Here is a 27,985-nt window from a genome sequence, read left to right on the forward strand (position 1 = left end):
AGACAGGGGAGATAATTACATAGCCAATCACCCCACTTAGAAGAAGATGATGTTTTAAGGTTGCCTCCATGCTTGAAGGCTTGAGTGGAGACTGGAGTGTAATGTCACTACTGTATCTGAAACAACAAGAAGATACTGGATTTATACCCCAGCCTTCACTCTGAATCTCAGAGTGGCTCACAATCTCCTTTACCTTCCTCCCCCACAACAGACAGCCTGTGAAGTAGGTAGGGCTGAGAGAGCTCTCCCAGAAGCTGCCCTTTCAAGGACAACTCCTACAAGAGCTATGGCTGACCCAAGGCCATTCCAGCAGCTGCAAGTGGAAGAGTGGGGAATCAAACCTGGTTCTCCCAGATAAAAGTCTGCACACTTAACCACTACACCAAACTGGCTCTCCAGTTATGAACTGCAACTGTTATCTTAGTTTTAAACAAAGAGTTGTGACTTACTATCTTGCTCATCTTCAGCTATTTATAGATTTGTGAATCAGAATTTGTTACTATTTTAGGACTTTCTCCCTGATGCAGTGAAATATATGAATGTTTGTTATCTTACAATAAGCTACTTACATTGTTAAATTGTATCATTAGTGTGAATACCCTGCAGCCACATACTCTATATTTTGTTTATATATCTATCGCCAAGATTGTTTTGCATAGCTGCCTTCAGATAAGATTAATCTGAGGGCTGGTTCTCACACAGATAAACAAATCCACATCATTCCAGCAGCCAGGACTTTTCTGTAGGTTTTACAAATTCAGACAAACCCTCAGGCTTGCAAGAAAAAAAGGACTTTGGTTTATTTTTTAAAAATCTATGACACAAGGAAACCAGACAGGTCCAGAGGGCTGAGAACCAGAGCTATTAGCAAAGAGGAGGGGGAAATGCTGGTGTCCCCCAGGTCTTCTATTGTTTTCACAGTCAAACTTTTCTAACCCGTAACTGTAGCTCTACTGGCATCCTGTGGCCAACTGAGAAATGACAAGACTCAGCTGCCAGTCTGTTCATTTTGAAAGCACTTAATGGAGTGAGATGTAGGTTCTGTTGCATCTATTGGGGATAGTGATCACAGTGTTATTTAGTTAATTATTTATGTGAATGTCCCTTCAGGATGTTTGGTAAATCCACAACAAAGGAAGCTCAGACAGAGTGCACATCATAGATTAAGAAGTATACCAGCATGTCTAAGAGGATGCCAGTGTGGTTAATGAGCAAAGCCACAGAAGTCTTCCTTTAATACTAGAACTTTTGCCCAAACAAAGGGAATAAGAATGGCACAGGTTCTGGAAAAATGAATATCAGGCAGGCAAAAAGAGACTTTGAGGAGCGTATTACTAATACCTTTAAACAATAAGGATTTCTTTAAATAAATCAGAAGCATGAAACTGGCGAGGGAGTCAGTGAAGGAAAATTGGGAGTTTGCAAAGAAACTCAATTAATTGATGTTGGTTTTCACCATGGAAATGTGGGACAATTGTACTCATCGGAGTAGCTGTTTTCATGAAGGGTAATCAAAATAGACTCAAAATAGAGGTGATGAAAGATGACATTTTATGGCTGATGGACAAATAAAAGGCTAACAATCACATCTGTACACCCAATTTCGTAAATTGGAACCATTGTTCAAAGCCCCTAACAAGACATACGGAATAGAATAGTGGATGAGTGTGTTATTGCAGCATATAGACCAGATTGTATGGCTTCTGCAAAGGAAGCCCTATACTTCTGGAGTTCTTCAAGAGTGTTAACAGTGCAGTTTATATTAGGATCAGTGCTCTTTAACGTATTAATGATCTGGAATCAAGTAAGCAGCTAGGTGGGTGAAGTTTTGCTAAATACAAATTCAGCCTTCCAAAATATTGTACTCCCTGAATTCCAATCCCTGGAGGGGCAGCATCAAGTTTTGGCCTCTATGGCCAGTTTGTAGGGATTCCTGAGGCATCTGGTTGGCTATTGGGAGAAACATGTTAGACTAGGGTGCCTGCTTGTCTGATTCAGCAGAGTTTTTCTTATGTTCTTAAATTATTTTTTGGTACAGTTTCAGTACCCCAGAATCTGTAAAACCTTTAAGATAAAAGAGATGAGAAGGCCTTTTTCTAATTAAAAACCTGCTATTTTTGTTGATTTATATATATTGATTGATGAAGGCCAACTGTGAACATATTTTATTTTTAAATAAACAGTGCAAATACAGAAGATAACAGGAAATTAGTAACATCAGTGCAAAGTTAGCTAAATATCTGTGATATATAGATTTTTAATAATGATGTCTTTAATGAACATATGAAGCTGCCTTCTACTGAATCAGACCCTTGGTCCATCAAAGTCAGTATTGTCTTCTCAGACTGGCAGCGGCTCTCCAGGGTCTCAAGCTGAGGTTTTTCACACCTATTTGCCTGGACCCTTTTTTGGAGATGCCAGGGATTGAACCTGGGACCTTCTGCTTCCCAAGCAGATGCTCTACCACTGACCAACTGTCCCTCCCCCATGATTATGTTATTGATTTGGGTCTAGAAAGAAATACCTTTTCCATATAGAGAAATGTATGAAAGATTATTTGTTTAAACACGGATAGATTTTAGTGAATAATAATAAAGGATACAACTTTTCTATTAAGTTGGATTTTTTTTTCTGAAATTGGTGTCAGCTTTAATAGGTCTCGGTTTGGCTAACCAGATTTTTGATAGACCATAATTTCATTTTGTCACTTGCACACACCTCTAATCAGTGAAGCAGAAATAATCTCAATTCTAATTAAGGGGATCTGAGTACATACATGCCATTTAGAAGAAGGATTTAGGGTTTAGTGAAGTATAACATGAGATTCTCCCCCCCCCAATATAATAGGAACCTTAATTATTATTTTTTTTAGAGCATGTCTACCAGACTCCAGTAAATGCTTATTTTTTGTTCCTGAACACAATTTTAGCTTATTTGGGAAAAGGTGCTTTCTGTGTCATGTTTTGAATGCATTTTCCCTAAGACTGAGATAGCTAGAGTTTTGCTTTCCAGATCTCATCCCAGATTTTGCCTTTGTCTCATTTCCTTTTCTCTCAAAGACTTTAATAATCTGGTATCATTTTCCAGTGAAGAAGAGCAGAAGAAGAGTTTTGATTTATATCCTGCCCTTCACTCAGAGTGGCTTACAATATCCTTCCCTTACTCTCCTCACAACAGACACCCTGTGAGGCAGGTGGGACTGAGAGAGCTCTGAGAGAACTGCTTTTGAGAGAGCAGCTCTGAGAAAACTGTGACTGGTCCAAGGTCACCCAACTGGCTGCATGTGGAGGAGTGGGCGATCAAGCCCAGTTCTCCAGATGAGAGTCCTCCACTCTTAACCACTACACCAAACTGGGTCTAATAACTCACAAAGATGTAGGAGAGCACTTGTGATGTACGTAACAGTGCAAACCTAAGCAGAATTACACCACTGATTGCCATGGAATTAGAAGGGTGTGCCTCTGTATTGGATTGCACTGTGAATCAGTTTTATCAACTTTCAGAATCTGTTGCTTCTGGAAATGACTCGTGAGCTCTGGCTGGAATCTTGCTAGTAAGTGTTATTTATAGCACTGAATAATGAGCTGCTGTTCATACCAGCATGGAGTCTGTTTTGCGGGAAAGTCATGGCCCAATCCTTGCTTCACAAGGGAATTTGCAGACGCAACACTGAAAAAACAGGCATAGTTTAAAATGATTTTGCATCACCTCTGTTCAACCATGGAACATTTATTGTGCTTTGTTAAGATACATTATCTGAAACTGATGGATTACTAAATCCACTTCCTTTCTGGATATGGCAACCCCCTAAATATTTCAGTAGAGATGTTAACCCTTTCTAGGGGAAATGCTTTAGCGGATACTCTATGATAGAAGTAAAGATATTGGAAGATATAATTTTGGATTTGCATTCAGAGACTCCTCTGCTCTTCTTGTTAGCGCCTTCTGGAGGTAATAAATTGAGGGTATTGGAGAAGGGGTGACCAGGCTGTCCTGTGCCCTGGAACACTGGTTCATGATCACCATTGCACTGACATAGCTTGGGTGTGGGTATGCTCTGTGCCTGATATGAGACCAGAAAGATATAACCCTGTGCCAGTTTATATTGTATGGAATACTGGCATACTGGTTGGTTGCAGCTCTAAATCAGGGCCTTGTGCACCTGAAAACTAAGTTCCCATCAGAGAACTTGCAGTTCACGTCTGATGGAAAGTCTCTGTGGCAGAACCTGGACAAGACCAAGCACTTTGTAATGTATAGACTTTGTAACATGTAGCTGCAAAGTGTACTGAGCTGGAAACAAACCCCGCCCCCCTTCTATATCAGCTTTTGGCTCTACACTTGTTGTGGTGGTGACAAAACATTGCAGAATTTGAGGCTGCACATCACTTTGTCTGTTTGGGCTGGATCTGGAAGCCTTGGGTTCAAATCCTCACACTGGCATGAAGCTTGCTGGGCTGTCTTTGGCCATTCACTTTTCTCGCAGGGTTCGCAGGGTTGCTGTGATGATATTAGGTGGAAGAACTGTTTGCACCACTGCAGCGGCTCCTCTGAGAAAAGGTGGGGTAGATATTGTGCTGTGGTTGGTTGCACTAGGGCTGTCATTCATTGCTGGAGTTTCCTGTACCGACAAGCCGGACCCATTTGTAATGGCTTAGGCAATGTCCAGCTGTATATAGCTTGAATCAGGATCCAGCACTGCATTAAGTGGCCTGTGGACCTCCAGCTCTGACAACAGAGCGATGGCACAGGGATGGTGAAAAGTTCTGGTATCCACACTGACTCCGAAGTTTCAAGAGAACAGGGGAAGGCAACAGATGGGAGAACGGCCCTCTGGGATGTGCACAAGGGCCAATTCGAACTGGTGTGCTGTGCACCTAACTTTAGACTTTGCTCTGGCCAGGGGGAGGGTCTGTGCACCAGGAGCGGGACACCCTCCCCTCCAGCCAAACCTCAATGGGAGAGGGCCACAGGTCCCATGCAGGGTTTTTCTCTCCACTCCCCCCCCCCCCAGACCCTCTCCCCGCCATTCCCCTGCAGCCTTTCGGAGCTCCTTCCCCCCACCCGCAGCCCCTTCCATGCAAGCGCTGGCGCCAGGCTCGGCGATTGGGATCGAGGGCTGCCGTCGCTCGCGGAGAAACCCGATCTGCCCCCACCCTCGCCCCCCTGGGCCTTGGCTCAGCTTCCTCCCGTACCTGCTCGGCAACAGTTAAACTTAAAGACCCGCTGACTGGGGGGCGGAGGGCGGCGGCGGGCGCTTCCAGCCCCGAGGGGTCTCCTCCCCCCGCCCCCCCCCGCGCTGCCGCCGCCGCCACATGTGATGCGGGGGGAGATCCGGCTGCTTCTCTCGCGGCAGCCCCGTCGAAGGAGGAGAACAAAGGCGCGGCGGTTCAAAGGATGGCTCCTGCGGCCGCTCTGCTGATGCCCTGCCTCCTGCTGCTGCTGCTGCTGCCGCCGCCGCCGCTGGAGACCTCGGCTCTGCCGGCCGCCCGGCGTCCCCCCAGGCACCAGGGGCTGGTGAGTCCGGCGTGAGTGGGAGGGGAGTCACGCCGCCAGCTCTGCACGCGAGGGGGGCTGCTGCGGGTGTGTGAAACGCAGGACACGTGTCTCCTGGTGGCCGGGGGGGGGGGCGCCCAGGCTGGGTCTCCGCCCCCATCCCCTTCCAGATCCAGGCTGATCTCCCCCGCCCAACTTTCCCCCCAACTTTGCCGAGGCGATTTGGGGCATCCTGCCTGCCCCCTGCGCCAATCCCGGGAGGGCCCAGTCGCATCTCGCGGCTGTATTGAGCCAGGCGGCGGCGGAGCCTTCGAAGAACTCTTCCTCGCCAGCCAGGGCACGCGGCGGGGGGGCTTTTCCTGCACCCAGCCGAGCAGCGAACCAAACCGGCCTCCCTCTGACTTCTCTCGCGTTCCGCTGAGCTTTGTGCGCTTCCCTTTGTTTCTCGGCCCTGTCAATCAGCCGCAGGAGACAAGACGGGATCGACGGGGGGGGGGGGGCGTTTCTACGCCGTCGACTCCTTCTTAGTCTAAACATCACGCCTGCCTAGAGGCAATGGAAACTCCCCCCCCCCCCGCTCCTCCTCAAGGCTACCGTTCCCTTTGGGCCCCCTTCACACCAACCAGACCCCCAGTCAAGCAGCGCCAGAAGAAAGCGAACCGGATCGTGGGCCCCTGGAGTGACCCGAGCGCCTGGAATCTTCTCCCCCAGGCCGCTGCCCCCCTTCGGCAGCCCTGCTAAAAATAACTTCGTGCAGCTCTCCTAGGAAGAAAAAAATAATGAGCGGCTCTTCAGTTTCCCTTCCCCTCCCCTCTCCGGCAGCTACACATTCTCTCTTCCCCCCCCCCCCCCCCAATTCCTGCTTCGGAGTGAGACGGAGTTCAGGCACCGGCAGCTGCCTTGGGTTTTTGCTGCCGGGCAGGAGGGAGGCTTCGGGTGCTGGTTTTAAAAATGGGATCCCTCCATCTGATGACAGGAGAAGAGGGAGTGTCCCCATCTGAGAACTACCCTCTGCTTGTTTTCCATTTTTAAAATAGACTCCCAATCAAACGTGCTAACCTGTCTTGTTGGCAATGCTTTTAACTGAACTGACTTTTAGGTAATTGACTTTTAGGAAACCAGTTTTGTGTGGAGGCACGAGGCGAGTTCTAGCCCTGCAGACTTTCTGAAGCATGAAGGTTTGGAAGGATCATTAGGTTTCAGCTTTGTGACTTTGCCTAGGAGGGGCCAAAGAGTGCTTCCCTAAGGGAAGAAATCCTATCAGAATGGCTGGTTGGTTTGTTAATACAAAGATGCCTTTTTCACCCTAGGCTGCTTCCACATCACAAGCATTCTCCATAGTGCTTTAAGCACTTCTGCAAATGCAGATGCATGAACAGTGGCAATGGAGCTTCCACAGGTGGAGTTTACTGCACACTTTTTTCCCTTGGTAATTTCCCCTTTTCCTTTCCACATATGATCTGCATTGACTCTTGGGGCATGGCTGCCCTAACAACAAACCACGCCTGTTAAAAAAAGATATTTCTCTAAATTCTCCCCAGAGATAAAATGGATGGCAATTTTCAGTGGTGACACCTTGCCTTTGGAATACTCCCCTGCCCACTTCTACAAAACCCTTTTCACACCAACCCTAGGTATTTCCTTTTATCTAAGCTTTTAACTGAGCAGCTTCATCTTTTAAAGCTATTTTTACCATCTGCTTCTAGCCGGTGACTGTTTTGTGAATATCATGTTAGACTGAATAATGCCAAATGCAGTTTTTATGCCCAGACTTGTTTTTATGGCATGGTTTATCAGTGATCATTCTTGTTGTATTTTTTCTTTCTCAGCTACCGTGAGCAAGTCTCCAGAGTTCACCTGAGGAGTATCTAAATTAAAAAAAGATAAACCAAATTAGGGGGGGGGGGGAACCACTCCTGCAGCAAAATAGCTGCAAAAAAACATTTACACCAATGAAAGCCTTGGCAAATAATACATTCTTACAGTATTTTCTAAAATCCCGAGGTAAGGAGGGGCCCCTCCTCCCCTCTTCCAGGAGCCATTTCCCAAGGTGGGAGATACCACTGAAAAGGCTGGGAAAGTTGCAGTAGCCAGAAGCTTGCAAGCTTTTCTGGCAGCTCACAGGACATTCCAAGGCACAATGGCTACACTGGGCCTTGTCTGCACATGCTGCTAAGGCTATAGAATAAACTGTACCCTTCAGGATACAGTAATGATTCCCTGGTAATAATTATCTGGTAGTAGAAAGCTCCCCTAACCTGGATTGCCCAGGCTAGCCTGATCTCGTCAGACCTCTGAAACTAAGCCGGCTTAGTTCTGGCTAGTATCTGTGATGGGAGACCTCCAAGGAATACCATGGGCATGATACAAAGGCAATGCAAACCACCTCTGAACATGTCTTATCTTGAAAACCCTACTGGGTCACCATGTCAATTGTGACTTGATAGCACACACACACACAAAAATAGAAAGTTAGCCCAGCAAGGGTTAAGCTAAAACAGTGTTCCTGAAACTGGGATCAATGATGGTCCTCCAGGAGTTTTGCAGGCACCTTTCATTTAGGGCACTGCTCAGTACCATAGACAGCAACTGGGCCAGAAATGCCCAGGATTTCGGCTCAGAAAAGACAATGAGTGGGGGAACCCCTCTCCTTTAGGGTGCTGCCCACCAGTAGTTCCTCTGAAGCTGCAGGAAGCAGGTGCACCAATCAGATTGTCTGCCTTGGTTGTGTGGTAATTTGTGCTAATACAAACTAGCCATCTATAATTGTCACAATCGTCTATCGCCCAGTGTAGAGTCAGAGCTTGCAACTCCAGCTTTCTTCCTTGAACTATTTCATTCTGACAAAGCAAAAGTCTTCACATGATTTTTAAAAATAACAATAATAAAGGGAGCCCTTGGCCAGTATTTTGTGCAGTAAGGCCACATTTCTAAGATGGCTGGCAGCCAAACCTCTAAATGAGTGGGTGCAACTTTTTCTGCCATGGGGCAAGTTCTGCTTCCTTGGCTGCTCTGTTGACGAGTGCAGCATCCAGACCCATTTTTTTCCAGAACATCCAGCACTTAGGGTTTATTCCCTGAGCATCATAAATATCTATTTGCTGAAATGCTTATGCTATGCTTTCAAAAATGTTTATTTTTTTTACATTTAGTTTCATAATTGATGCAAGGGCTGACCAAGTGACAGTTGTACAAATCCAGAAAAACTGGTTTCCACTGAGCCAAAGGAGAAGTAATTTTTAATTTAGTGTACTCCATTTATACCCCGCCTTTCTACTCAGTTGGGGTCCAAAGCAGCTTACATCATTCTCCACTCTTCCATTTTATCTTTACAACAACCCTGTGAAATAGGTTAGGCTGGGAATGTGTGACATGCCCAGCAGTCACTTCTATGGGACACAGATGACCATGGTAAATGGTCCTGTAGAAATCTCACCAGATGAACATCTGTATCAGTTTCTGGGCGTAGATTTCCCTCGATGGATTAGGGTGATTGTCAATTGCTTTTATTTTTTAAAAAATATGCATTATACATGAGTATCAGCTTTGATTTTTTTTTCCCAACAGTAAAGTAGATGTAATACCTGGCATGAAACCTGACTTGGGGGGATGAGTGAGCTGAACTTCTGATAAGCTTCATGTTTCAGTGCTCATACACACAGCTCTTCAAGAGTTACTCATGCTTATAACGGTCATCTAATCTAAATTCATGAGATATGAACAGAAGAAGCTGAATACTATTAAGTCAGATTAGGTACCTTAGGTTCTGTACCTAAGCCGAGGCAGCCTGGGAAGAGAGATCCCTTTACCGACTTTCGATGGGGCGCCTTTAGCACCAGCTTCGAGAGTCAAGAGTTTAGGGGTTCTCCTGGAGTCTTCATTAACTATGGAGGCCCAGGTGGCAGCCACTGCCAAATCTACATTTTATCATCTTAGGCAGATAACAGTTGGCTCCGTACCTGGAATGTAGCGACTTGGCTACAGTAATCCATGCAGTAATCCTCGAGAATAGACTACTGTAACGCCCTCTACATGGGGCTGCCCTTGACTTGGTCCCGGAAGCTGCAACTGGTGCAGAATGCTGCAGTCAGGTTGGTATTGGAGCTGCCTTTACGGGTGCACATCCAACCTGCACTGGAGACGCTGCACTGGTTGCCTGTAGTGTTCCAAGCCTGGTTCAAAGTGCTGGTTATGACCTTTAAAGCCCTATATGGCTTGGGACCTGCCTATCTTCAGGACCGCCTTTCCCCACATGAGCCCCAGAGAGCACTACGATCAAGCTCGTTAAATCTGCTAAAGATCCCCGGGCTAAAGGATGCCCGTCTGAGCCTTCTCCATGGCTGCCCCTGCCCTCTGGAATGCCCTCCTGGAGGAGACTAGGGCCCTGCAGGACTTGTCACAATTCTGCAGGGCCTGTAAGACATATTTGTTCAGGCAGGCTTTTATGAACTAAAAGGAGGTACTTTTAACAATTATGGGGGTGTGTACCATCTGCCCCACAGTATCATGACAAATTAATTCAAACAGAAGCCATCTGGATTATATTTTGAGCAGTATTTAAATTGTTTTAATATTTGAATGTTTTAATAATGTTTTATTGTCGTAATGTGAATTGTCATCAAATTGTGACTGTTGTTAGCCGCCCTAAGCCCATTTGGGGAGGGTGGGATATAACAGCAATAAAAAAATAGGGTGGCCCAGTATTATCTGAGGGGTAATAGCCAGTCTTTCATAAACCTGATGCCTGAGATCCTTAAATGATCTCCATTTTAGAAGCAGGATAAAATGTGTACACGGCCCCTATGAAAATTTCATTCATTTATTCTGGATAGTTGGTCTGAATCCTTATGTTGCTAGTGCCTCCAACAGCTGGTTAATGATGTCCCAAGGAGTACCTGTACTTCATTGGGTTCACTGTTTATTTATACACTGTGTTTCCCATGGCCAAGGAAAAATCGTTGTAAATACTCAAGGAAAAATGCATCAAAGATACAACAGAGCTTTGAAATTAAGACACAAAACAATATTATCCTATTCTTCCAGCAACAAACATCAACTAGCTATATTTAGCTGGATTTCAGCTAATCCCTTAATATTATTTTAGCTAAATCCCTCTCTCTCATCAATAATATTCTGCTCAGTTTAAAATTTAAGTTTATTAAACTAATGGTAAACATATAGTTCTTCTGAACGTAACTGAACAGTTCTTCCTCTTCTTTCTTCAAGTCCAGATCCCTATGCATCCAATTTCTTTCCCCACCCCCCAACCCCAGTGATTATGCTGCAGAGGAACACTTGATGTACCAAACAAGAAATGAGCCAAACTCCGCAAAACTAATGACGCCTATTAACCATTATTTCATATGGTTTGCCATTGTTTATCTTAATTAACAAACATGATTTTCTCTGACAGGATCAGAACCTGAGGGTTTTGTTTTCACAGATTTCTTTGCTTCAATTGTAAGAGCTAACAAAAAGGAAGCAGTGCTGGAATCAAAAGAGAAGAACTCAGTGAAGGGTCAATTAAACTATATTTTGATTAATACCTATGGCATTTATGAGCAAACATTTTCGTGCTCATCTAGAACAAATAAGGAAAAGTTAAAATCTGGGCCTCTGAGGGTTTTTCTTGATATGGCTATTTTGCACTGCAGTGCTAAATCAGAAGTGTAGGGGAAAGTCTTCCAAGAGAGATACTGAATAGCATGGGACTCATTGCCATTTAGGATGTGCCATTCATGCTGACTCAGTTACTTTCCAATCTGCAATTGAGACCAGCAGGATTCAGCATCAAGACTGATATAATCCCCATGTGGTTTGTGAGTTTCACAACTGTAGGATTTCCTAAGAAAATCAGACAAAGCATTTATGAGCAAACATTTTCATGTTCATCTAGAACAAATAAGGAAAAGTTAAAATCTGGGCCTCTGAGGGTTTCTCTTGATATGGCTATTTAGCACTGCAGTGCTAAATCAGAAGCGTAGGGGAAAGTCTTCCAAGTGAGAACTAGTTCTCGTCTCACCTCATAAATATGATTCTGAGTCAGAGTCATGCTTTGTAAACTGAGACCAAAACTAATTCAGATTCCTGGTGATTACTAGAATGCTGTATCAACATCTTCCATGTTGCTGTGTCAGCATATCTGCTCCATCACACAACCGGATGCTTCCTGTGTTCACATCAGAGTAGCTTGCTGATACATCGACTAGAACAACTGTTGATACAATCTCAGGGAGCAAACTGAAGAGAAAGAATGCATCTTCACCTTGGATTATCTGAAGTGAATGTTCTTGTCTAGTTGCATCTTTAGTGTTAAGTATCGTTGGGCTGATTCACACATGTTTTTAGTGGAGCCAGGTGTACATGGAGGTTGCAACCACAGGGAAGCAATTGTTTCACTGCTTTCTGGAGGTATGTGGAGGGAAACCTGGTAAATTTAGGCATACATTTCTAAATCAAAGTATCAAGTTCAAGCTGCAAACAGCAGAATTCTACTTCTCTGTAAAGGAGGCAAAGGCCATTTAGCATGCTCTAGGTTAGATTTATCTCAGATGGTAAAGTTGGAGACTTTTTACTCATGTCAGGCTAACTTTTCAGAGATGTTCCTGTTATGTACTTCCTGTGTACCTCAGCAATTATGGGGAAACCTGGTTTTCTCAGCATCATTTAGGACCCCATAAGAGTATACTGACATGAGTCTATAGACCTATCGAGGACATGGTGCACCAACACAGACAACTGGCTGGCAGTAGTGCAGTAAGCACCAAGAGATTCATACACTTCCCTAGAAGGTGCATGGATGGCCCTATTACATGGAAAACAAGAGGATCACATTTGGGGATGGAAATGGGAGTTACTCTCTTTAGGAAATGAGCCAGCATCAGAAAATGGATGGGGATCTAGAGGGCTCAGTTTGGATGGTGTTGGAGAGGTGGTATAGGACTAAAGGTAATTGCAATTACTCACTTCTTTCTTAGAGCAAAGCTGTTTGAGTGCTGTATAGACCCCTTGCTCTAGCACAGGGTTGGCCATGCTGGCTGGGGCTGATGGGAGTTGTAGGCAAAAAACATCTGGAGAGCTACCATTGGCCACTGCTGCTCTAGCAGACTCTCTTTACTGCCAACTTATTAGGTGGGTGGCAGCACTGACAATTATAGAATGCCTTACTCATAAGGTATGGCTGGTACCCTCTTTTGAAGCCTTTCAAAAGACAATGTTGCACTTAGCTTCCAGTCTGCAGACAGTCTTCCTTCTGGTGACTCACTTAAACTGTGGGCTGCCCCTTTTGCTCCTCTGTCAGCATTTTCTCTTCCCAGAAATTTTTCAGCCTGTTTCCTGAGGCTATTTGTCTAGCTTTTCATCCCTATCTTTGCTGTCAGACTCCAGGATTGACAAAGCCAGTCGTTTGTCATTACAAAGAGCCATGCTATAACATTTATTTATAAATTATGTTATCCTGGATCCAGCATTACTGCTGGCGAAGCAACACAGCTACAAAAGAGGCTTTTTTTCCAACTCTGTCTCAGCCAATCTGGTCACCAGGATTCATGCCACAGTAACACTGAGATGAGACTACTATACATACATCTCCCCGCAAAGTCAACATGGAGACTCATTGGTGCATAATGCTGCAGCTGAGTTAATATCAGGAGCTAGCCAGAACATGCAATATTACTCCCATTCTGCAGTCACTCCATTGGCTGTCCATCAGTTACTGAGTTTAATCTGCGGTATTTGTTACCACATACAAAACTCTTCATGGCCTTGGACCCTCGTATCTGCAGGACTGCTGCTCCTGTTGTGCTCTGCCACAACAGCTTCACTCATCTGGGCAGTGCTTTCTTCAGCTGCCACCCTGCAAATGGGTAACTTCCAACAACTTCTCATACACGTGCATTCTCTGCTGTTCCTACATCAACAACAATTTTACTCTCCTGGCATTCTGCAAACTATGCAAAACTGAATTATTCTGCAGAGGTGTTTTTACATAGGTAATGCTATACTGGAACATAAAGGTTCAGAAAGATGCTACGGTAAAGGGACAGGGACTGTGGGTTCTACTGCATATAGTACTATTGTCTATTGCTGTACATATATAATTTCTGCATCGTATAATGTATCATGTTAATGCTTCTGCTTTTTTTCAGCTGTGTCTTGAATTTCTGCTTGATTTCAGATGTCTGCAGTTCACATCCTGTTTCATTGTTTATTGATTGTCATCGTAGTAGTAGTTATTACAGTCTTTAGACCAGCAGACAGTTCAATCAGGCATAAAATACAATAGTGATCCAACAGTAAAAATTCAATTTTAAGAACTTTTAAAGTGCAGTTCCCATAACTTGAGAATTCACAAAATTTAGCAACTTCATATGTGATCTTAGAATTATTATCAGATAAAAATCAGCAAAGCATTGCTTTGTGTAGCCAGGAATTGTATGCAATAATGGGGTGAAAATTCCATGAACCTCCCTGTAGAGTGGACAGCTAAAGAACATGTGTTCTACAGACTCAGCCAACAAGACAAGAGCATAACTTTTCCGAATTTCCCATCCTGTTAACTGTATTGACTCAGTCTGTATAAGCCACTTGGAGTCTCAGTGACATAACTAATGTAAGTAAATACATAAATAATGCCCTGCTTTCCTCCCCACTAGAGACCCAACTGGCTTTCAACATCGTTCTCCCCTCCTCATTCTCCTCACATCAACTACCCTGTGAGGTAGGTTAGGCTTAGAGAAGCCCCGTTCACAATTACAGTGAATGCACATCCATTCAGTGTACACTTGATTTTTCTTCATATGCGCACTGAGTAGTTCTCAGGTTATGTTTTCAATACATGGACAGCAGAATGTTATTGAAATCTAATGTTCATCCAGGTACTGGTTCCAGGTTTGATTTGTAAAGTGAATTCATGCTGTCTCTTCCTAATGAGCAGATTACACACATACTGGTAGGATATATGTGCATTCATTGTGAACAAGGTTAGAGAGTGACTGGCCCCAAGACACCTACCAGGCTTCACAGCAGACTGGGGATTTGAACCCGAGTCTCCCAGATCCTGCTCCAGCACCTTAACTCCTACATGGTTAAAACATTGGGGAGACCCAGGTTCAGATCCCTATGAAGCTTGCTGGGTGACTTTGGGCCAGTTACTCTTATTCAGTCAGCCTAACCTACCTCACAAGAGTATTGCAAGAGTAAAGTGGAGAGTAACAGACCAATATATGCTTCCCTGATCTCCATGGTGGAAGGGCAGGATAAAGTGTATTAAACGAACAATTCTTAGAATTTACAATTTATAGTTTCCAGAAGTAAAGCAAGAGCAGCTAAACTTGTATTGCTAGAGTTTACATTCATAGTGGAATCATGCGTCATGCTGCCAGTCTCTCTCTTCCCTTCTCCCTGCCTATCCTCTTTAACAAAGATGTCATGGCACCTCTTGCATGACATACTAATTGTAGACTAATGATTCCAAAGGCCTCTGGAGATTAGCATCCTTTTCCATCCCCTAGAGAGTTGCACAATTGTAATATACCTAGCAGAGGCACAGAAGCTATAGTTGTGTTGGGAGCTGTAATTTTGGTGGGCTCCCCATCAACAGGAAATGCTTTTGCAAGTTGAAGTCTTCAGCAAGAGCAGCTGAGCATGCCCAAAGGCAAATCCCAGCTTCCTCCCCTGTCTTTTTCTGAATGAGTTGCTTTTTGCTACTTTTCCCCCTGAAAAGCCTCCATTGACATTTCACTTGTTTAACCAGTTTCCCCTTGAGCTGGGGGGTGGGTGGTTGAGAGACCATTTCTACTCCCTAATGATAGACGACAGGGCATCCCATGGATACTTTTTTATCAGATTAAAGAACTGGGCCATTTTCACAGGGCAGATTGTTTATTTCTATAGTTTTGAAAGGGGGAGTAGTCTTGAATTTTGTATATTGCAAGGAGCGCTGCTAACTGTTAACATGAGATCATAACTGGAAAAGAAGGCTGGATCATCTCACAGAGAAAGGCACAGTTCCTTTCCCCTATTACTTTCACCACTGTTGCATTAATTTATCTAATGTAGTCCTTTCTTAAAACCTCAGATAACAATCATCACCAAATTTGTGCAATGGAATTCACAGATTAATTCTGTATTGTGTGAGGAGAAGTGATAAACCAGACAATCTGTCTCAATTAAAAAAACTCCTAACTCATTGCAATGAAAGCATTTTTGTACCAAAATACTCAGGAAGATGTGCTTTGTCACATATTTCCCCCACAAAAAACCCCTCCCATATTCTTTCCCTAGAAAAATCTTTCTCACTCCCTTTTTATGTGAGAAATATTTACTATTTTTAAGACTTAATATTTAACTTCATCAACAAAACACATTCAGCAAAAAGAGTTGAAAAGAATAACAGAAAATAGCAGTTAGGAAGATGCTTTTTTAAAAAAAGAACACCTAAAAGTTGACTCTAGTACATGAACTGTAAAATCATATTCAATCTGAATTAAGTGAAAACTGGTATCTGTACTTTCATTTATACCCTCTTCTCCACAGCTGGTCATTTGCTCCTTGCTAAATCAGCTCAAGTTCTCTTTCAACAAAAGACTGAACTAAAAGAAACGAATCCACAGTTATGATGATTAATGTGGGGTTAGCTGGTTCTCTGGCTTTGTAATAAAAAAGATGGTGATTAGCAGTCTGAAGGCAAACAGAGGCTTGATTTGTGACTGAGGCAAAACCAACATAAAGGTCTGACTCATGAAAGAGGCAATAGCAAAATTCAATGGATTATATTGGATTTAATCTATACAAAATGCAATCCAGAATAAAGATGCAATCCTTAAAATGGTAAACTGCCTAGGAAAGCAACTAAACCCCATTCTGACAAAAATGAAAGGTGGTCGTACCTAGAGGCATGCAGGCATAGTGTGACCCCTATGCTGTACCGTGGGTATGGCAGGAGGCAATTGCTTTTTACTCTCAATAAACTGAATGGGAATGTTTATATATCTACAACCCTGGAAATACCAAATTTAGCCCTCCAGAGTTTGATAAGCGTCTCTAGCTGCCAACCAGAGAGCTCACATACAGCTGCTTTCTCTGTGCAGTAGGCAGGAATAAAATAAGACTGCTAGAGGCAGATAGGGAAGGAATTAGAACAGTGTTAGTGCTTCAGGGCTCTGAGGGACCTGTCTCTGTGCTATGGCCAGGTAGAAGGACAAAGCCAGGACCCAAAAACTACCCCGAGTGGGATTTCTGAGCACCTCTCCCAGCTGGGAAGGTGTTTGGTGGTCTCAGGGCTCTGAGCCATGTTCTGTCTCTGCTACATCCAGGCAGAAGGTGACCACCTCCCAGGCCAAAGGGGAAGGACTGGCCACCCCCAGAATTCATCTTCACAACTGAGTGACCACTTCCCAAGCAAAAGGGGGAGTGTGGCAGGCCACTCCTCCCAAACCCTAATTACCAGAGGGAGGGAGGTGATCACCTCCCAGGCCAAAGGAGAAGGGTCATTAGGGAGCTGTGATTTCCCCAGAGAGTACTTTTCTGGAGGCACCTGCTTTGGGGGGCTGTAACTCAGCCCCCCTACATTCAGTGTTCACCAAACTTGGAGGGCAAGTAGAAGAGAGTCTGCTTGTGAGTTGCTGGTGAGTTTGGCGTCTCTAGCCTGGGGGGGGGGGCAGTTCTACGGCATCCACAAACCTAACAAACCAGTTTGATAAACTTAAAAGTTCATGAAAATTCATCGTTCGTGGGGTCTGAACAACCACAAACAACCACTTTTCTGGTTCATGCCCATTCCTACTTTCACTAATATGAAGCAGAAAGACCACTGATTGGCATAGGTTCTTGGACAGGCTATTCATAACCTCTGCCACTTGCATACTATTGACTGGTTTTTGTCCAAAAAGGACGTTTCTGGGGGGGTTCAGAAATGAGGTAAGCCTTTTAATCTGCCACTCTTTTTCTGTTCAGCCTCAGATAAACTATTGGGCTGGAACAAAATCTTCTACAGAAATTTTACTTTTTATCTCTTTCCCACTCCCACCAAATCTATTAATATTTGATGTTAAGGTACCCAAAATGGCAATCTCCACAAATGTTGCTTTTCCCGTGCACTTCTGGAAAGATGTTCTTCAGCACATGTGGTTAGCTAGATAGTATGGCAATATATCATGCCTAGTGAGAAACAGGTAAGAGAAATGTATAAAACTGATTAGAAGTCACCTGCATATCTACAGTTACAAGAGCACCTCCTGGAGGTAGCTACTGCCGATGTGGCTATATTCTCAAAATCCAGTCAATCTTAAAACATGAAGAGCAATCACCTTGACTTTTTACATCCCTCTTTTCTCCTCAGTGGGGATCCAAAGCCTTATGACATCATTCATCCCCTTCCACTTTATCCTCCTATCAACAGCCTTATGGGGCTGAGAGAGAATGACTGGCCCAAGGTCACCCAGTGAGCTTCTACTGCAGAGTGGGGATTTGAACTTCAGCCTCCCAGATGAGGTTGTCTTGCTAACCTTGAAAGTTGTGTTTTATGTGCCTCCTCCCATTCCTTTTTCTACTTCAAAGAAGTTTCAGGATTTGAGGAGGGGGGCACCTAGATAAGGCTTTATCCAATATGACTGAGCAATGAGTTATTTGCATATTTGACCTATACCCCTTGGGGGTTTTGTGTGTTTTTAGGGTGGGTCTTTGAAACACAGCCCCTGGAAAGAACAAGATGAAAAGGGCTCCTCCATCTCCTCTCCTGTCAAAGGCTTCTCTAGAACTCCCAATGGCCAGGCAGCACAGTGGAATCCACCCCGCTGCGGAGTTCCAGATCTACCCACCCTACCTGGGAGCCGCAATACTCGGAACCGCCAGAAAAGATTTCTACTGTCTGGAGGACGTTGGGAGAAGACGGAGTTCACTTACAAGTAAGGCAAGTCTGAGCTCAAAATCAGTTGCCGTAGAGTGACTCTCTGTCTCTGCTGTTCTCTCCACAAGGCCAGAGAAGGTGTATGTAGAGACATAAAAGGTGTATGTATCGCTCCCCCTTCACACATCTACCTTCAGGGATTCACTGGTTGGAAAACTGCTGAACATCTACAGTAACCCAGTGAAGGCTGCAGACATGAGTGTATCTGTGTCTCCCTGAAGAGTTGCCAGCTATAAGTTAATATACTTGAGTAAGAATGATGGGGGAGGGGAGACCCCTGCCAGCATTAATCAGGAAACAGGTAACAAAGGTATGATAGGAACGTGGGCTTCTTATGGGCTAAGCCTTGTGAAATCCAAAGTTTAGGGACAAATTATCAGAAAGCACACAAAAACTTTGTATCATCTAAACAAAGTTACACCTTCCTAAAGCCAATGAATTCAATAGGAGGGCCATTCTTGCAAACACAGAAACCGTAAATCTCATTAAGATGCTGCTGCTACCAACATTTTCACATAATCGCAATTTTTATTCTCTTATGCTGTATCAAGAATGGCAAATCCTGATAAATTGTGAATACCAATGGGGGGGGGGGGGAATCCCCTAAAGCAGAAACACACTTTATAGGAAGTTAAAGAGAAAAATGATGCAATACACTTAGGTCCCCATTGGAGACAAAGTAAATGAAGTAAGAAAATAAACAGGAATAGCAAACATAACGGCATGGCAATTTGGAGCTTCTCTTATTCTGCATTTCACTCAATACAGCATTCACTTGACACAGCTGCTGAATATAAAAGAAATTCCCTAGATTTTACTGGAACTGGATATCAAATTCTTGCTTTGAGAACCATCCCTTTCTTCTGTCACAGTTGCTCTAAGAGACCAATCTTTCCAATTGCTTTGAGAGTTTAGAATTTGAATTGAGAAGTTCATTCCATCAGTTTCTTTCTTAATTGGTTTTAAAACCATCCAGGTTTTTAAAATATATATATATATATAGCAATTAGATGTGACTCGTTTTTTTCTTGCCAAGACAAAAGAACAAAATTCCTTCACAACTCATTTCCTATTAATCTTCAACATCAATATCCAGTGTCCTGGTTTCCTTCAGATACCTAATGCTAAATCCACATGGTTACTAGCTAGCTATATTAGTCTGTAGCAGCAAAGTAGAAACAGGAGTCTGGTGACACATTAAAGGCTAACAACATTTATTCCAGCATAAACTTTCATGAATCACAGCTCACTTCTTTAGATGCATCAAAATGTACATTCATTAGGTTGATACTTTTAAATTCACAACCTGTCTTGTATGGATATAAAAACATTGACCTAATGGATGTACAGTCAATCCCTCTGACAGTGAGTTCTGACTCATAAATATACTGAAATGAATTTTGTTAGTTTTAAAGTGTCACTAGATACATGTTCCAAGCTTATCACCTTCTCACAGACTTTGAACAAAATTTGAACAGCTGTTATTTTTCTGTTTACAAGAAAGTTTAGATTTCTCACATTTATAAATATTCTAATAAAATTTCCTCTGAAGAAAATGGGAGCTTGTGTAGACTGGGGTACTGATATGGTTGCTCAACATAAGGTAAGTGGTTCTGCTAAATGGAATCACCACTTAAGAAAGGCTCTGCTAGGATCAAAGAGATAGCTCAAAAAGTATTCCTCAGTCTCAGACAGCCCTTTGTGCCCCTAAACTCAGCTATAAAAATCAGCTTTGTCAATCAAATGTTGGCGAGTAGTATCAAAGGGCACCCTTTTCCTTGCATAGAGGCAGTGGAATAAAGCTCACACTAATTGGCTGCAATTTTCTGCAAATAAGCACGGTCATGGAACAGGATATCAATCCACACCGCCTGGCTTAAATATTCTCAAGCCTTGAAAACAAAGTTTTATTCTTCAGCCTGAAGAATACACTTCAGCCTGAAAACAGCTAGAACACACCTGGCTAGACATTTGAAATCATGCTATTTTTAGAGTTCGGAAGAAACAACAGTAGAGAATGTGACCCTATGGGTGCACCTAGCTAAGGAAATGCAAACCCTCACACTTTCTTAGCTAAATGGAAATAGATGCTGTTGAAAAAGAATCTGATGGTGTGTAACCACCTGTCAGCTATTCTCTGTTTCTCTGTTCATTTTTTTTATTGTATATATAACTAAACTCAGTGGATTATAACTTTGTTTATTTGTGCACTGTTAGAATGGTTAATAGGTTGTGTGTTATTTATTACCCCTTCCTCTGACTATTGTACCTGCTCAATATGAAGCATACCCACTTGCTTAAGGTAGCTGTCCTGGCTTCAATCAGAACCCATGCTTTTCCATCCACAATCTCATTCCTATGTAATGTGCTCCTTGAAGCGGTGGGCAGGGGGCACTGAAAGGCTATTTTATTTGCCAGGGTTTTTTAATGAAGTGTAGAATGCAGGCATTTGGAGGGGATGTAACAGAGTTTTATTGTACTTGGTTTCAGATCTGGATATGTAAGCCATCTTGAGTGAAAAAGGAATGCTGTGGTATAAATACATATTTTAATCAGTAAATAAATGGTTATGCTTTTTAAAGGTTTAATAAATAATAAAATTTTTATAAAGAAATAGTAAATGTTCACCAAATAATAAAACATGCTAACTGTAAGCTAGCCCTGTATCAAGCAACAAAGAAACCCAAGGAAATGAAACTTTACTGTTAAAAGGAAAATACACCGAGTCAGGGCTTTTTTTGTAGAAAAAGCCCAGCATGATCTCATTTGTATATTACAGTATTTTAGCACCCATTTTATACATTTTATCTATTCTAAATAATTTATTATGCAATTGATATATTTAAAATTGTTTACATTGTTTTATATGAATCATGGGATCTCCATGTCTGTTAGCCGCCCTGAGCCCGCCTCGGCGGGGGAGGGCGGGATATAAAAATAAAGTTATTATTATTATTATTATTAAGCCACACCTCCTGATGCCACCATTGTTTCACACAGGGCTTTTTATGTAGAAAAAGCTCAGCAGGAACTCATTTGCCTATTAGGCCACACCCCCAATGCCAAGACAGCTGGAACTGTGTTCCTGTGCATTCCTGCTCAAAAAAAGCCCTGCACTGAGTAATTAACATCTGCATTCTGAAAACTGCTAGCCATGTAGTGTATTTTACAGCAGCTGTAACAATGGTGGTGTGTGAACCATAGCTGAACTAGATTGTATAGAGATCAGAGTGGCTCTGCAAATTCACTGCTTTCCCTGACTTTCCCAGGCAGTGCTTCTCCTGAATTCCCAAACTGTCAGTCTTTAATATTTGTTAATGGCTCTAAAGCAATATTTATTCCAACTGGGAGCAGAAGGAAAGTGAGGGAGGCAGGAGGTGAGTGGAGAAAGGAAGCACAGGTTGTCTTTTGCAGTTCAGGAGACCTTCAAGGAGCTTCTAGCAAATTCATCCTGCTCCAGTGAGCAACTAAGTTCTGACAAGAACAATACCGAGGAACAGAGATTAAAGTTTGTCCTTCCGCTGACTGGTCTCCTCCAAAATTTGTGCTAGTTTAGTTTGTCAACCTCCACCACCCTTTGCTCTTCTGCTCTCTGTTGTAGAATCGTAAGGTTCCCTTGGCAGTTAGTGAAAGCTAAAGTGAGACAAGCCATTGCTGCAGCCTTGAAAGTCTGGAGTGATGTAACACCCTTGACCTTCATGGAAGTGCACCGGGGACGAGCAGACATCATGATTGATTTCACACGGTAAGTGATACAATTTACAACTCATAGCGCATGCACCCTTTATGGGATTTGGAGAAAAGCTTCAGTACAGGAGGACCTAGATGAAGCTGGCAAAATCATTAGCAGAAGTTTGAGGACCACTTGAAGGGGTTTAGCACTATTCATGTGATTTAAAATAACAGAAGCACCCTGTGATTTCCATTGAACCATCCAGAAATTGCTGAGGGCCATAAGATGCTGCATCTGAATTTACATGTTCTGGCCTTCATTAGGATATGGAGCAGCAATTAGTTCCAAAGATGTCCCAAGCTGTTTGGAAACCTCCAAAGTCAATTTGAACCACTCCAGCTGTCCAGCCCTAACAATGTGTCTTCTTTCTTCTGCTCTCCTTTATCGCTTTGTGCTACACAAGTTGCTTTACTCAGCCTCATTTCTTCTCTATCAGGCAACTTCTTCCTCCTCCTGATCCATTTTGTCTGCAAGGCACACAGCCTCCCTTTGACCTGCACCTTCTTTCCCAACTTCAGCCATCTGCATGTTGCTATACCTTCTCTCCCTCTTTTTCTGTGATCCCAACTCCATTCTACTAGCAGTTTGTCTAATATCCCTGTAATGCCCTTGCAACATCCTGATTTGACATGATATCATTTGACTGAAATACTCCCCTTCCCAAGCCAAATAGCACAGCAAATCCTTGGTCTGGACGCACCAGGAATGAAAGGGCCTGTGTTACTTCTCTAAATTCAATACAGTGTCAATCACATACTCAATACTTTTAAAAGTCAGTGATTATAGAAATGTATAATTTGCCACAGTCACCATGTGAACGGGCATATGCTTCTCCTCCAGGTACTGGCATGGGGACAACCTGCCTTTTGATGGCCCTGGGGGAATCCTGGCACATGCCTTCTTCCCAAAAACCCACCGGGAGGGAGATGTCCATTTTGACTATGATGAAACGTGGAGCATTGGGAATAACTTGGGTATGTTGTACACTGTAACCGATGATCTAAAAGGAGCCTCTATAAATGCAACCAGAACCCAAGAAACATGGTCAAATATCAGGAAAAGACAGTGGTTGGTGCACCAATTGAAACTGGGCAAAGGCACCATATGTCACATAAGAAACCTAGGCCTCCATATGTAGATTGGTCTAAAGGCACCCTTTAAGCTACAAACATACTCTTTGAGAAGGTCTGCAAACCCATCCAGAACAGTCTGATATCTTAATCTGTAATTAACTTTGTAACTGATCAACTTTGTCTGGATTAAGCTTCTGTTTATTGGCCCTCATCTAGTCCATTACTGCCTCTAAGACACTAAGGAAGATGTTCCTTGACCCATCTGATTATGATGAGGGAAATAGAGCTGAATGCAAACAGCATATCAACAGCACCTTATTCCAAACCTTAGACTTCTCCTAGAAGATTCATGAACAGCATGAACTATATGACTACATAGTACAAATGTTATAGAGTTAAATAATGCCTTCCTTTTTCTTCACCTTATAGGGACTGACCTTCTCCAAGTGGCTGCTCATGAATTTGGCCATGTTCTGGGTTTGCAGCACACAGCAGTGTCCAAGTCACTCATGTCTCCTTTCTACTTCTTCCGATACCCGCTGAAGCTAAGTGAGGATGACAAACAAGGCATCCAGTATCTCTATGGGAAGCCAAAATCTGAAATGAATATTGACCAAGATCAAGAGGAGAAGCCTTACCAGCCAGATATCGAAACCAATGAGATCATCAATGTTCAGGTAGGCATCTTTGGCATATTGCTTCCAGGGGGGTATTTCCTGATTATGCAGACCTTAAGAAGAATATTAGCCACAGCACAAAGAATACTGCTGCCACTTATAATTCAGGTATAGAGTGTCTCAGCCTCTTTCCTCTTTGAGGTTCACCACAGCATCATAACAATGCTTAAGAGACTGAGGTCTGGGCTGAAGTCAGGGCTTCAAGAATTAGGCTGGGTAAGGGTTACTTTACTAGAAGTATTTTTATTTCAATTTTCAAAAGATTTCGATCTGCTTTTGGATAAGTTACACCCAACCAGCGCTCTCAGAATAGAGTGGAATAGCAACAGAAATTAAATGAATGCATGAGAGCAATCTGGGGTCAGGAAGCAATTCTTCTCCAGGCCAGTTTGGCCAGAGATCCTGGAGGATTTTTTGCCATTTCTGGGCATGAAATAGGGGTCACTAGGGATGGGGGGAGGTATCTGTGAAGTTCCTGCATTGTGCAGGAGGTTGGACTATATGACCCTGGAGGTCCCTTCCAACTCTATGATTCTATTCTATGATTCTCTCAGTCTACACAGCCTGATGCTTGTGATACAGATTTTGATGCGGTCTCCATGATCCGTGGGGAGCTGTTTTTTTTCAAGTCACACTACGTTTGGAGGCTCCGGAACGGCAAGCTCCAAGCTGGCTACCCAGCCCTAGCATCTCGACACTGGCAGGGAATCCCATCTTCTGTAGATGCAGCCTTTGAAGATTCTCTTGGTAACATCTGGTTCTTCCAAGGTAAAGAAAAGACAGAAGGCATAGGACAATCCATCTGCTCCAAGAAATCCTGGAGCTCCTTTCTCTCTCTATCTTTGTTTTAATCAAAATAGATTTAATCAACTTTGTCTGGATTACACTTCTGTTTATTAGCCCTCATCTAGCCCATTACTGCCTCTAAGACACTCAGGAAGATGTCCCCTAACCCACCTGATTTTGAGGTTACTGACTGGCACCATTTGTGGCCAGTCTCACAGTTCTCTGTACATGTGCTTCTTCTCACATAGACACAGAATTCCACCTTCCCCCTGCCTCTACATAACCACTAAAAAAGCTGCTTGCTGAACCTACAAGGAAATTACAAATTTTAGCTGGGTTCAAAGAGGTCCAAATCACTACTAAGAACTGGAGTAGAAATTCCTTTCTTTGACCATGATCAAGGAAAGCATCTGTTCCTAAGAAAGTTCAAAATGCTGACACTCTTACATTGTTCACCTTTTTTGCATCCCAAGAAAGCAGTAACATACAATGCATGCCTGATCAGAGAGCCAGAGTGGTATAGTGGTTAAGAGCTGTGGACTCTAATCTGGAGTTCTGGGTTTGATTCCCCATTCTTCCCAGCTAAGTGACTTTGGATTAATCACAGTTCTTTCAGAGCTCTCTCAGCCCCACCTACCTCACAGGTTGTATGTTGCAGAGAGAGGAAGGGAAGGCGATTGTAAGCCACTCAGACTTCTTTGGGTAGTGAAGAGTGGGGTATAAAAAGCAACTATGCCATTTTTCCATCATCCTTTAGTAATCCTTTTACCCCTTAGACATCCAAGGGCTCCACTGCCTCCCAGGCTAGTTTTCTGCTTCTAATGTATTTGACGAAATTTTTGTTTGTCTTTGTTTTTTGTAATATGTTCCTCATAGTCCCTTTTTGACTTGCATTTTATTTGCTGAAGCCTGTGCGCCTTCTTATTTACCTCACTCAGACCAGGCTTCCACCACTTAAAGTAATCCTTATCTTTTACTGCTTCCATTACTTTGTTAACCAAGCAAAGTCCTTTTCATACCTATCTGTACCTTTCCTAACCTGGCGGATACACTGTATCTGAGTTTTCAGAACTGTAGTTTTAAACAGTCTCCAAGCTTCCCTTTCCTTTCAGCATCTTCTTCAAAAGCCCTCACATTGGAAAGAAGTACCCCTTCCAAAGTTCAAATGTGGTTGTGTTGGGTTTTTGGGAAAATTCACTATTTACATAAATGCTAAACTTAATAGCATTATGGTCAACTGTTTCCCACAGGTGCTATCATGTTTACATTTCTCACTCGGTTCTGAGAATTACTTAGGACCAAGTCTTGAATCACCTCCCCCTGGTAGCTTCTGTGCCCATCTGCTCCATGGCACAGTCATTGAGAGAATCTACAAACCCAGTCTCTTTCTCCTGACATGAATGCATATTGACCTTCTCTCTCACACACAGTATGTTGTTGTTGTTAAGCTTATATCCTGCTCTAAACCACAAGTGGCCTCAGGGCAGCTCACAACATAGTAAGATCACAATAAAACCAATAAACTCCAACAATCAAACGGTTAAGTAATTTAAAATAAGATGGCACTAAAATACTAATAACCCCAATCTCCTTCAGCATTTTACAGGTGATGGTAAGTAGCCTGCATCGTAATAGTTTTGAAGGAGAGGAGATAGTACCCTGTTGTACAGCAATGCCCCATAAATAGTAAGCAGTATCTGAGCACTAAGTCCATGCCTATTGATTCGGTCATGGAGCAACTAGTTGTGCACTTGGTTTGGGTGGAGATGTGATCAATGGCTGTGAGCCAGAAAGAGAAAGGGCAAGCTGCTGTGTGCCAAGCCAAGGCTGGGCATTGGTGTGACAGAAGTGTCTGCTCTGAAAGCTGCACATGGACTACCTCCCCTCCTCCCTCAAGGCAAGGTCAAAAACTGCACAGATGCAAGCTTGCAGCATGTGACCTGCCAGCCCCCAGAACATGGCAATATGTGCTGCACCTCCTTCACAGCACATTGCTAAAATGCCAATGCCAGGTGTTCCCATTCATGGTGGGGCAGAGGGACAACTGCTGGAGGAGTCCAAAAGAATGAAGAGAACCAGGTCTCCATGGGCCAGCAACCTATAGCCACAGGCCTAGTTCAACCATAGGTAATCTTTTCAAACTGGTGATCTACTGCTCATCAGCTAACAAACTTATTTCAACCACCTTTTTCTTGCCAGGTGCTCACTACTGGATTTATGATGGTGAGAGGCTCGTTTCTGGCCCTTTGCCTATCACAGAACTGGGCCTTTCTTCTTCTCCTGTCCAGGCAGCCTTACTCTGGGGGGCAGAAAAGAACAAGATTTATTTTTTCAAGGGAGGCAGCTATTGGCGATTCAGTCCTAGCACTAATCAAGTGGACAACATTTCCCCACGCAGAATGACTGACTGGCGGGGAGTTCCTCAGGAGATTGATGCCGCTTTTCAGGATGAGTTTGGTGAGTACAGATAGGAGCACAGCGTGCTTTAGAAGGGAATTAATGGGCATTAAGGAATCACCAAATCAGAACCAACAGGTCCCCTTATCCAATCACTTAATTTCTCAAATACAATCATCAGGTCTTCTGATGCTATCACTTACTGTATCTGCCTTGGCATTTGCTACTCTGAATCTAACAAGGAGAAGAATACAGTCAAGATAGCCATTGTGAGTACCTTGCCCCCCCCTAGCTCTTCCTAGTACTTTTTCTTGTCCCATATGACAGAATATCATGGTCACATGGCATAGGCCAGAGGTAAGAATGGCAGGGATGAACCCTATTGTAAAATCTTCTAATTGACTTATTTGGAGTTGAATATCAATGATGAGTCGTGGACTTCTTATAGCTGTTTTAGGCCCAACAATCAGTTGTGCTGATAACTATGATCATGGCCACTTAATTTACTAGCAAAAATGCAATATGTGAAACAACTTTAAGCCCACCAAGAGTTGTAACAGCAAAAATGAGAAGGTTCAAGGTTGCTGCCCATGCCCCTTTTTTCCTAACACTTTTTTTCCTTTTTGCTGTCACATCCGCAGGATTTGCCTACTTCCTGAAAGGTCGACAGTACTGGAAGTTTGACCCCGTTCATGTGAAAGTGCTTGAAGGCTACCCACGAATTATCAGCCATGATTTTTTCAGCTGTGTATCTTCCCCTAACTCTTTCAGATAGAGTGACAGGGACAAGCCTTCCTCTTCAGCCAAGATCATCTTTTCTGACTGGGGGAAAAGCTGTGCTTTTAAGCCACTACATTGACACAAGTCAGAATGATCTGCAATAGCCATTTACCAAAGTCCACACCTTGTCAAATCC

The 27,985-nt window shown here is 43.3% G+C and overlaps 2 protein-coding genes across 2 annotated transcripts in view; one reads left to right on the forward strand and one right to left on the reverse strand.

The window, feature by feature from the left end:
* The window catches only part of RBM41 (RNA binding motif protein 41), a 41,624-nt gene that overhangs the window by 8,812 nt on the left and 4,827 nt on the right, over positions 1–27,985 (reverse strand). The window lies entirely within an intron of this gene.
* Positions 3,867–27,933, forward strand: MMP11 (matrix metallopeptidase 11). Its single transcript, XM_060249139.1, has 9 exons — positions 3,867–3,951; positions 5,015–5,517; positions 18,169–18,401; positions 22,005–22,148; positions 22,977–23,110; positions 23,639–23,886; positions 24,441–24,654; positions 26,872–27,129; positions 27,711–27,933. Exons 1-9 carry the CDS (start codon positions 3,867–3,869, stop codon positions 27,842–27,844), a joined length of 1,953 nt encoding a protein of 650 aa, XP_060105122.1. The 3' UTR covers positions 27,845–27,933.

Source organism: Heteronotia binoei, chromosome 11 (assembly GCF_032191835.1).
Source record: "Heteronotia binoei isolate CCM8104 ecotype False Entrance Well chromosome 11, APGP_CSIRO_Hbin_v1, whole genome shotgun sequence".
In the NCBI taxonomy this organism is placed as follows: Eukaryota; Metazoa; Chordata; class Lepidosauria; order Squamata; family Gekkonidae; genus Heteronotia; species Heteronotia binoei.